Genomic DNA, 11,258 nt, shown 5'->3' with positions numbered 1-11,258 from the left:
TTTTCAGAGACTGGTGGTTTGTTCAAAGGAAGCTATTCTCAGGTAAGACACGTAGGGGTTTCGACTCATTCGTCATCGGGACTGCTTGGGCGATTTGGAAGCAAAGAAATGCAAGAGTTTTCAATAGGATCAACAAACAAAAATCACCAGCACAGCTGACCCCTCTTGTGCTTAGTGAAATCAAGGAGTGAAAATTTGCAGGTTTTGGTGGAGGGGGATTAGATCCTTTTGTGAGAGAGTAGCTTTGATTGTACTTGTTGGTGTTGGTGTATCCAATAAGAATGTTCCCATTTGAATTGACGTTTTGTAAACTTTGTTCTGCCTACTATAAAAATGTGATACATCATTGAAGTACTCTTTAAAAAAACTGTTCGGAATTGAACACATTCTCTGCTAATTGGAGTAATTTCTAACATTATACATGTCACATAATGAATGCAGGCTATGTGCCATTTTGCACCGCACAAATTTGGTTGGGTGTATGCGGAACTAAACACGCCATATATGATTCGATGGCCGACATCCCGCCCGCTGTGCCCTTGGACATGTTCGGAGATGTCTTTGATATTCGGTGCAGTCGTTTGATGATCACAATTGGAGTTGCCAAAAATAGTGTCACCAATTTGCACCCCTACACAGTAGGGATTCCTGTGAAAAATACAGTACGTGACAGAGATCACCGGTCACCGTCGGCGCAACCTCGAACAACTCCGACGCGATCTCCACCCTTGATCCTCAGGAACGATCCAGGTTCCTCCATCGCCACGCCACGCCACGCCACCTCGCTTTGACCCGTCTGCTTCTGTGGCCGCCCGCCCGCCCGCCCAACCGATCCGATCTACTAGTAGTAAATGAAATCCACAAAAGATCTTCCAGAAATTAAAAATAGCAAACGGAAACGCCCCTCTCTCTCTCTTACAGCTCCTCCTCACAGCCAGGGAAGCCACCCCGATTCGATCGATCACTCCCGGAGCAGGATCCCCTCGATTCGATCGGCGGCGAGGGGAGGGGATGAGGAAGCGGGAGCGGGAGAACCCGTGCGGGATCTGCGGGCACTACCACAAGTACGAGGAGGGGGAGCCGTGCGGGGTGTGCGGCCACCGCCCGCCGGCGCTGGGGCCCGGTGGCGCGGCGGCGGCGGCGCCGCGGCAGGACTCGGCCTTCCCCTCGGAGGTGCTCAAGGACTTCCTCTTCCTCGGCAGCTACGACAACGCCTCCCGCTCCGAGCTCCTCAAGACCATCGGCATCTCCCACATCCTCAACGTATGCGCTCTTTTGCTTAATAATATGTTACGGATGCATGGCTCTCCTTTCCTGTGCTGGACGATGCGATCAGGTTTGGTTGCTCCATGATGTAGGACTTCTGCAACAAGTAGGATTATAGCGTGAGGAATTGATTTAATATTCGTTTTGTCAAAAGCTTTTCCACAGTAAACTGACAGTGATGCGTGACAATATGGGGGCAACATCTACTGTGTATATTTATACTAAAATGGAGTATATCCAACTTGGGCAAAATTGATCCGTGGACGAAAGTATTTCACAAACTGAACTGTTTTTTAAAAAAACCATTCAGCTGACCCTTTTGTGTGGCGCCCGACAATCAGGCGTCACATTGCACTATGTGGCGTCTAAGGAAGAGGCGCCACATCCCCGGCCACGCTGGCGCCCCATGGCAAGGCCCGACCCTGCTCGTGCTCCCGGAGGAACCACCCGGGGTCGTTCCGGTGCGGCCTCCACAAGGAGCGCAAGCAGGCCACCATAGCCGGCAACAGCAAGCCTAGTTCGCCGCCTTCCATCAGCAACGGTTGCTCGAAGCGCCCAGGCGGCGCGCTGGCGTAGCTTGTCCCCATGGAGAGCGGTCACTGGGCACACAGAGCGCTCACGCTGTCCCTGGCGACGCAGCAGTCCCTTCAGCGGAGGCGCGCGCGGGCTGCTTCCGTCCTCGGGCAAGCTGGCTATCCGCCGTGTCCATGGCCGATGTCCGTGCCGGCGACAACCAGTAAAAGAAAACAGCGTCGACATGCCATAGGAAAAGTAGTGTGCATAGGATGGAAAGATGGAAACTCCCCTTGCCATAGCAAGATAGTAGCCTAGTAGGAAAGAAGTTCCCCAAATAATTCACAAGGGTCTTCCATTTGCTGCAGAAAATTGGAGTTTTAGAGTACCCAATTCGATCACATCAAGTGAGCTCATCATCTCCCCTCTACTGTGTATACGCCCGGTGTATCTTTTTTGCATAATATGGATATACATGAGTGACAAATTTTTCTTCGGTCCTGCTCGTGATGTTTTCTTTCTCGTTCCTCTCGTATTACTTTACTGTTGGCTCGAGCGACAGCATAGCAGTTGGGAGGGATTCCCCCTCCAACTCTTGAACTTGCGCAAGAAGAAGATGTTGGGTGCACACCAGATACAGACACATCTGGCTCTTGCTATCAGTTCCGTTTCTTCGCCAGAATTCAGTTGCGTAATTTGGGTTGGCGCCATGTACGTCAGTTGGCTCTTGTCTCTCCATCAAGTACAATGCACTTTCCTTATCGAATGAAAAATACCAGTGCAATTTTTCAGATGAGCGAATGGAGTATTGAACATACATACACGATACGGGCGTTGGCATGAGTGGCATTCAGCAGTCGCATTTTTACGTAGGAGTATGTAGGAGTATGTATGTACACGCACATACACTCTAGATGCGTCGAACAACAGACAGGCGAAAACCAAAACCAAGTGAAGTTGCTCAGAGTTGAATATAGTACTAGTATAGTAGTTTAATTAACAAACTCGTTGAATATTTGACAATCAAGTTGGTACGTACTGCTTCCACAACAAACCCGTCCAATTGCATCTCAATGTGTGGCGCCTAAGCCCTGAGCGCCACACATCGCAAGTGCAACGCCTTTGGCTTAGGCGCCACACCGCGGGAGTGGGGTCGGGTCTTGATAGGAGGCGCCAGCGTGGTAGGATGTGTGGCGCCTAGTAGTCCGGCGCCACATAGTGTAGTGTGGCGTCCGTCTATCGGACGCCACACAAAAGGATCAGTTGAGTGATTTTTTTTTTCAAACGCGGTCCAGTTTATGAAATACTTCCGTCCACAGGTCAATTGTGTCCATTTTGCCATCCAACTTGTATACTTATTGCTGAAGGTGATGGGAGGCAAATGTTTGGAAATGCTCATGTGTTGCTTCCTCTGCTTATACAGTCTAGCCTAGTTCATTAGGCCAATTCCAACACGTTGGCGCAAACGGACGTGATGTCTGCCTTTTTTCCTTTTGGGGATGCCGCCCTTGGCCGCGCATTTCTGGGCAGTGCGCCCAACCGGTCGACCCATTTGGTTCGCCTCACCATTTTTTGCTATTTTTTTTCTCAATTTGGACATTCTATGTATATAAATGAAGTAAACAACTAAAAAATAAAACATTGCACATGCTTAAACCAATCAATCACATAGTTTTTACAGCAAATAAAAATCTCATAATTTACAACCAAATGAATTTAAAATTGTAGCAAATACTCCATCCGTTTTAAAATAAGTGTCTCAACTTTGTACTAACTTTAGTACTAAAGTTGTACTATGGAGGTATTACATTGAAAGAGAAAGAGCAGATACATCTATTGCTTTCCTATGCGAGTCCTCATATGGTCAACCAAATCATCTTGAAGTTGAATTTGAGTTGTCCAAGCATGTATTTCTTTATGAAATTGGGTTATCTGTGCAAACGTTGCCGCTCCATAACCAGGCTCAACGTTTTCACCCTGGTAATCCCACCCTTGGTCAAAGAGGCTGTCATCACGCTCACCTCTATGATCATGTTGTGCATGATCACACAAGTAGTCATCACCACCTCCCACATCCTCTGAGTGCTCCATGTTCTAGCAGGGTGCCGAACAATATCCCATTGAGATTGGCGCACACCAAAAGCACGCTTCACATCTTTCCTAGAACTTTCTTGTTCTTGGGAAAACCTAGCCCTCTTCTCTCCTACGGGCTTGGAGGTTGTCTTCACAATAGTTGACCACTGAGCATAGGTACCTGTGAGGAGTTGCCTTCTGAAAGCCTTGCGAACACCGGAGAGCGTTGAAGCACGTTGATGTCATTTGTGAGAACCTGCCATGCTAAAAAAGAGTGCCAAATCCAGAGATCTTGTGATGCCACAACTTTAAGTATGACCGTGCAAGCTTTAACATGTCCCTTATATTGCCCCTGTCAAGCAAATGGACAATTCTTTCGCTCCCAGTGCATACAATCTATGCTTCCAATCTGGAAAGCCTCTCGATTCATTGATCACCAACAACTCGGGCTGTATCCGCGACATTTGGTCATCTCAAGTACTCCGGATCAAACACTACAACCATAGCTTTGCAGAACCTGTACAATGCCGCAAGGCATGTGGAGTCACTCATATGGGCATACTCATCACAAGATAACCAGGAATTCTGTATGTAAGCATCTGAACAGCTGCAGTACATTTCTGATAAGAGGAGAAAGCCAACATTTCCAAGGCGTCTTGCATTTTAAAATAGAGTTGAACACATGTCTCGCCATCCGGAAGCGTCGCGGGAAAAGCTTGGCAGAGAATAGTGGGTCATTGAGCCGGAAATAATCGCTGTAGAGTAGGCAATGGCAGCTTTCTCTGTTATGATTCAACCCCGGAGCATGGCCCGGGGTCGATCCCCTAAACATTGGCCACTGCCTAACAATGTGCTCATTAATGACCAAAGTAGCAACCACAACATCACTCTCATCGTCGGACGATTCTTCGAACGACGATGAACATATGAAGTTGTAAAGAAACTCATCCGAGCTGTCCACCATGATCATTTGGAGTGATGAATCCGTACCTCATTGAATGGAGGTGGATGCGGACGAGTCTCGGCCAGGTCGGGCAAATAGCCGAACACCTTGTGGGCGGTGACGGCGGCAAGCGTGGACGAGTCGCGATCAGTGAATGGAGCCCCCCTTTACCCGTCCATGGAGACGAAGGTAGCAAGGCTGTTGAACCAACCCTGCGTCCTCCCACGGGGACCTTTGAGGTAGCGGTGGGTTGCTGAGGGCTGCCGGTAACCCTGGGTAGGCAGGCCGTGTATTGCTCCATTGGCGGGAAGAAGCAGCAACGACAACAAAGTGGACATCGATGGATGCGACGACGATGGGGCCGTCGGTCGATGCAGCGATGGGGGGTGGGGTGGGTCGGTGACGCAGAGGCCGGAAGTGGGCTGGCGGCGGCGATGGCGAGAGGCCGGGGTATTGATTAGGGGGGGAGGGAGGGAGGGGAATGGACTTTGTGCCACTGATGGGCAGGCCAGGGAAGGACGCCGCGGGCGTCTGTGAGGATGCAAATCCGACCCAAATTTGGGTCAGGAATGGGTCCAAGTGGACAGCAAAACGGACGCTCGCCTGTTTGTGTCGACGTGTTGGACTCAAATGGATGTGGGTGGACGAAATGGGTCGTCGTGTTGGAGTTGACCTTATGGGTGTGCTGCATGGAGTTTAGTTGGATCTGTGAATTTCGGGGTGCATATTTCCAAGGTTTATGTGAGACTTCCTGTAGTTTAAACTTGGCGCTCTAGAGCCCATAGTTCATCAAGGCAACAACTGCTGTCCCGTGCACGAACGACTAGAGACGCTGAGTGGTTTGTCAGATTGCGAAGGTGATGTAAGATGAAATGAAAGAGATAGATGAGAGAGACAACAACAAAGCCTTTCAATCCCAAACAAGTTGGGGTAGGCTAGAGTTGAAACCCATAATACATTGAAACCAAGTCATGGTTCTGGCACGTGGTTCCACGCACCCCCCCGTCCAAGGCTAGAGTTGAAACCATGAGATGTCGAAACCAAGCCTGTCCATTGAGGTAAGATGAAATGAAACAGGCAGATGAGAGAGAAAGTGTCAATATAATGTTTTGGAGAGAGAATGTTGAGAGTGGGAGATATTTTATTTGATCTCCTCTTTTGAGGACCCACATGAAGGTGTATTTGAGTGAGTATGCAGACCATAATTTCAAACAATACTCCTTTTTTATGACCCATGTGAAGGTGTATTTGGGTGGGTATGCATACCATAATTTAAAATAATAATAGAGGTGTCCAAGATACCTACATTATATACGAGAATAACTCTCCTTATCCTGTGTGATCGCTTTTGCCATGTGGCACATACATTGGCCATGCGGAAGGGCGACTGAATTGGCAGGGCGTGATGTAGTTGTAGAGATTTCGAATCAGAGGAGGTGGATGATACAAGAGGAAGAGAATGGGTGAGGACAGAGAAGGAGATGGGGGACCATTGTAGATCCTGCGATTCTGTTTTTAGATAGCGTCTTTAGCCATGATTTCTTTGCTCACGTTATATATATGTGGTTTGTAAACGTACATGTTAATAAGTATTGGAATGGTAATTTGTGATAGACATTACAGTTTTTTTCGAGAAAACGCAAGAGATTTTGCGTTTCATTGCATTGAAAAGATAGAGTTTGGTTACAGCCCTCCTAGGAGAGCGAGTTCAGGGGGAACACAAATAGAAATCTAATGTATGTCCCAGGTTATTGGCAAGATGACCCTGAGGCCACGGGCACCAGCGCGTGCCCATTGCACGGCCTCGTCCTTGATCTTAGAGACCAGGGCATGGACGGGGCTGGGCACCGTTGAAAATGCACTCGTTGCACTGCTTCCAGATCATCCACGGCGTGAGGAGGGCAATGGAGGCAAGACCTTTCCGCATCGGTGCAGGTGTGTTTTGCTATGCGCGCAGCCACCAGTACACGAGAGTGCCTTCATCGCTTGGTCCTGCGGTGGTCACCCTGAGCCAGGAAAGAATCTCATGCCAAGTCTGCCTGGCGAAAGGGCACTCCAGGAGTAGGTGGCGTATCGTCTCGGGGGCTTGGTCACATAATGGGCATTGGGTTTGGTGCTGGAGGCCCCGCCTGGCAAGGCGATCAGCAGTCCAGCACCACAGCAGTTAGAGCTTAGAGGCCTCCGTTATTTAGTTCAATGTTCAAAAACGCGGAAAGCGTAAGCGAAGCGGAAGGCCACAGCTTAGATCAATGGACGCTTAAGCGCAGCTTAACCGTACTTAAGCGTTTTTTTGAAATTGGCTAGAATTTCATAGATTTTGAATAATATACACAGGAAAATAGGAAACATGACACATGTGTAATTGAATAGCCATCTAAAATACAGTTCATACCATAGCGAGTACACATTAAGTTCACATGGCAAGCAAAATAACAACTAAAATGCATTTCAGTTCAAATAGTCATAGCCTAATAGAGATCGTGCTTGTTCGGAACTTCTCCAGGTCTCACAACTCCACTCTGCACGAGGAGCTCGGTTTGAGCAACTCCGTGCGATTGTGCTGCCGCTCCCTCCGCTCCGGGAGCTGTGGTTAGGGACCCGAGAGAATCCGAACAGGCCGATCATGTGGCCATAATTTTGCCAGCATATGAAGGAAATAGTTCCCAAACAGAGCCTAATAATAAGATAAATGGGATATTGCTATTATTGCGCAAGTAGACAAGCAAAAGTAGTTAAAAAACACTCAAATTCTGGCCAAATTTAAAAAAAAGCTTAATCTACCGCTTAGGGCAAAAGCGAAGCGCTTTGCCATCGCTCAGCGCTTAACGCGCTTAATCGTCGCTTAAAAACGCTTTCTTGAACACTGGTTTAGTTGTACATCCATGTCTTCTAGTGAGATTTGTCAATAGGTCAATGATAAGTTGATAGCTAGGCAAATGCAGACCAGATAGCTGATATCTGACCTTGGACTGGTCCTCCATCGTTTAGACGTGTCATCTGAAACATTGCAAATATTCTCGTTCTGTTTTAATAAGGAATGATATCTTACCAGCTCTTTGCCTTGCTGTGACACTGGCGGACTGTGCAGTGCCAAAACCCTTAATTATGATTTTGCCTGATCCTCTTTTGTTTAAACATCTGTCACATGTCATTCTAAAACTTCGCAAATATTCTTGCTCTGTTTGGAACTAAAATGATATATTGCAATGCTCTTTACCTGACAGACTGTACCCTTATGCCAAAACCTTTACCGGAACTCTTTCACCTATCACTGCCTTCAAGACGACAAGATTTTGCAGTTTGATGATGCAATCCAATTCCTAGGTAAGGTGCTGTTCTTCTAGTCGTCAGCCTGCAACAAATAGGCACACATGATGCTTACAGTTTCCATTGTTCTATCCTGCAAGATTGACATTTGGTTTTTTGTGGCAGAGATTGACTTTCTTTTAGCATAAAACATTCTTCTCTCTCAATCTCCCAGTCTGCCTTTCTTCCCATATTGAACATATGTTTATCTGGTGTTCAGTTAGTAAGGATATCCTATACGTACTCATGTTATTTTCAACTTCAGAGCAATGCGAGAGGGATAAAGCACGGGTTCTAGTCCATTGCATGTCAGGGAAAAGTAGGTGTGTACGTATAACATTCGTTCTCTTTAGCAGTTATTGCTTTTGACATTGCTAGGACTTCTTTGATTAATGCATTAAAAACCACATTGATCCAGGTCAGCTGCATTTGTAGTAGCCTTCTTGATGAAGTCCAGAGGCTGGCGACTTGCACAATGTTTTCAGTGGGTGAAAGAACGGAGACCACAAGTGCAACTGGCTGATGGTAACTTTATAATTTCCGCTTGTACACAACTTTTGCTGACATTCAAGCTGAATCATTATGAGAAACTAGAAGAAAATAAGGTTGGATTGTACGCTGCAATTGTTCTTCTCTGATTCCAGTATCTGAATTGGAGAACATAAATCTGCATTGCTGTACTACACCATAGTTGGAAACATCAATTTTTTTTCGCGAGTACGCAAAGATTGCGTATCTTTTCATTGATAGGTAGGAGAGAACAATACAAAAGAGAACATTACATAGGGAAGGGAGGGAGGGCACCACACCAAAATGTGGGAAAAGAGAACATAAACAACACAACCTTAAACTAGCCTAGTCCAAACTCCAACCAACAAAGGCGAGGAGACGAGGCTCATGACAGCAAGGCCGCGTCACGACCAACGCTAGGCACCCACATCACATGGCTACGACTCAAGAACCGACCGAATCAACGTGCCCCCACCATAAGTGCCTAGAAGAGTCGGCGCGGTTGTAGGACACGACCGGGCCTGAGGAAGGAGCCATGGAGGAAGAGCTGATGATGTCGTACATTGTGCCCCATATGCCCACGCCCTGAGAAGCAGCTCACACCAGGCACGGAATCCAACATCTGGAGATCCAACACCAGGGACGTCGCGAGCAACCAAGATAGCGCCTTAAGGAAGGGGACGACGTCATGACGCCGCCACCGTCCGATCCCGAGCCGGATCTAGGGTTTCCCTTGGTGCTCGAAGAGGGGCACAAAGAGTCCATGACTTGCCATCATAAGTGCAGGGATTTTCGCCTGTGACCGAACAATCCCAATGCCGCCGGATCAGGATTCGGAGATGTGAAAACCAAAACGCTGGCTGGAGTTGCTACCACAGAGGCAAGATCCTGCCCGTTGTCGACGAGGGAGACACCGGGCGCTGTCGGACACACCACCAACCCAACTCGTCTGCTCAAACATGAGCCGTCATCAACCGCCTAGAACCGCAGCCACCAACCAGCCCGAGAGAGAGCAAGGCATGGCTGAGCCAAGCCACCGGGAGAGGCAGTCGCCGGAGGGCCTGGTTGTAGCAACGGCGGACGTTAAGGGCTAGCCAAGGTAGCAGCTGGAGATTGGGTTGGGTTAGGGGGCGAGCTGGAACGGGTGGTTCTCCACCACCATGAGCGGGAGCAGGAGATATCACCAGGGCGCGGGAAGAGGAGAACCATCGACGGGAGCAGCACCCGCGGCGCAGCACGGGAGACACGGTGGCCACCGCAAGATCCAGCGGCGGGGGGATAGGAGCAGAGAAGACGTCACCGGGGCGTGGGGGAGGTGGACTGCCGGCGGAGCAGCACCCACCGCGCAGCTGGCGGCCTCCTCCAGATCCACTGCAGGGGGACGGGGCGATGAGACCCTGGCACTAGAGGGAGACATAGGGGGGGGGGGGCATGGTCTGTTCTTTGAGTATCCGAAACATCAATGGTAGCAATTAGCGTGAAAATTATGAGGGACACTGGAATTATGTTTACCTGACTTATGCGTATTTCAAAGGTTTGATATGGCCACACTCATCAGTTTGCTACTCACTGAAAGCATGAAAAAGCAAGAAGTAAACAATTGAGCTAGTATGTATAAATAACTCTGTAGTTTGTTGAGTTGCTACACCTGCTTGTATTTTGAAAATCAAGTCACACTCTAGTGTATTTGTGTTATGTGGCAGTTGTATGAAATTCATGGTGGGCTAAAGAAAGTTATTTACATTTTCCTTTCTTTCTACAGCGGTGCAGCAGCAGTTGATTGAGTATGAGCAGAAACTTTTCAGTTCAAATGTTGCTCCAACGGATTCATTCCCTTCTCTTGGATTCGGTTTTCCGAAACCATCTGGTGACATCCAGGTGCCCATCTTTAATCAGCAGGCTCCAGCATCCATATTTGAGCGAGTGAGCCCGAATAACATCCCGAGTAATTTCACATTTGGGGCTACCGAAGCTAAGCTCCCGGATGGCAGTAACTTCGGTGTTGTCAACTTGTCTGGGACTGATAGCATGATGGACAGCTCCTAGGTTACTATTGCAATGCTATTAACGGATCAGCTGCCCATTTAGTCAGATTTCTTGAAACATTTTGGATTTCTGGGAAGGAAAGTTGCATTCTTTGTACGAGGCTTCTTACAATATGTGCAAAGCATTTTGGCTGTTGTGATGTTCTGCAGTTTAACATGCACGTGTGTGCGTTTATTCAACTTTGTAGTGTAATTCAGGTGAGCTGAAATTACGCTAGTAGAAAGTTTTGGGTAGAAGTTACATATGTGCCTGTTAAATTGTACAGATTCGTGTCAAGAAAGTACAGCTCAAAATCTATACATTGTTGTGGCGAACTTTCTTTTTTGATCGCATGGAGAATGCATATATGTATTTCGTGCATGGCGTTATCTAGAAAGGATCCGATATTCACCACGTGCGTGGCTGGTACAATGGACACCCGATCATACGACTTGTTCGGTTGTATCTAGGCGCCAACCCATACAATGTATGAGCCGGACGCAGCAACTACGGTCCACACCCAAACCAATAACAACTCACCCCATCACATGAGCGCGAACCGGTGTGCCCCTCTTCATCAATTTGTCATGTTTAATTAATTATAATTGTCATGCATGATTAG

General features: G+C 47.9%; 1 protein-coding gene across 1 annotated transcript; it reads left to right on the top strand.

Annotated features, from left to right (window-relative positions):
- The first annotated feature begins 789 nt into the window (after positions 1 to 789).
- Positions 790 to 10,982, top strand: LOC123407850 (protein-tyrosine-phosphatase IBR5-like). The gene is made up of 5 exons (XM_045101079.1): positions 790 to 1,263; positions 8,020 to 8,119; positions 8,367 to 8,424; positions 8,520 to 8,626; positions 10,374 to 10,982. Exons 1-5 carry the CDS (start codon positions 1,012 to 1,014, stop codon positions 10,655 to 10,657), a joined length of 801 nt encoding a protein of 266 aa, XP_044957014.1. The 5' UTR covers positions 790 to 1,011; the 3' UTR covers positions 10,658 to 10,982.
- Positions 10,983 to 11,258: the final 276 nt, after the last annotated feature.

The sequence above is a fragment of the Hordeum vulgare genome, chromosome 7H, assembly GCF_904849725.1.
Source record: "Hordeum vulgare subsp. vulgare chromosome 7H, MorexV3_pseudomolecules_assembly, whole genome shotgun sequence".
Taxonomy (NCBI): domain Eukaryota; kingdom Viridiplantae; phylum Streptophyta; class Magnoliopsida; order Poales; family Poaceae; genus Hordeum; species Hordeum vulgare.
The sequence above is the reverse complement of the archived record's forward strand: the minus strand, read 5'-3'. Positions and strand labels throughout refer to the sequence as shown.

Excerpts from the sequence above, each read along its gene's own strand:
- LOC123407850 (XM_045101079.1), top strand. The coding sequence starts at position 1,012 with ATGAGGAAGCGGGAGCGGGAGAACCCGTGCGGGATCTGCGGGCACTAC. Across the intron at positions 1,264-8,019 it reads GCATCTCCCACATCCTCAAC|ACTGTACCCTTATGCCAAAA; the intron begins GTATGCGCTCTT and ends TTTACCTGACAG. Across the intron at positions 8,627-10,373 it reads ACAAGTGCAACTGGCTGATG|CGGTGCAGCAGCAGTTGATT; the intron begins GTAACTTTATAA and ends TTCTTTCTACAG.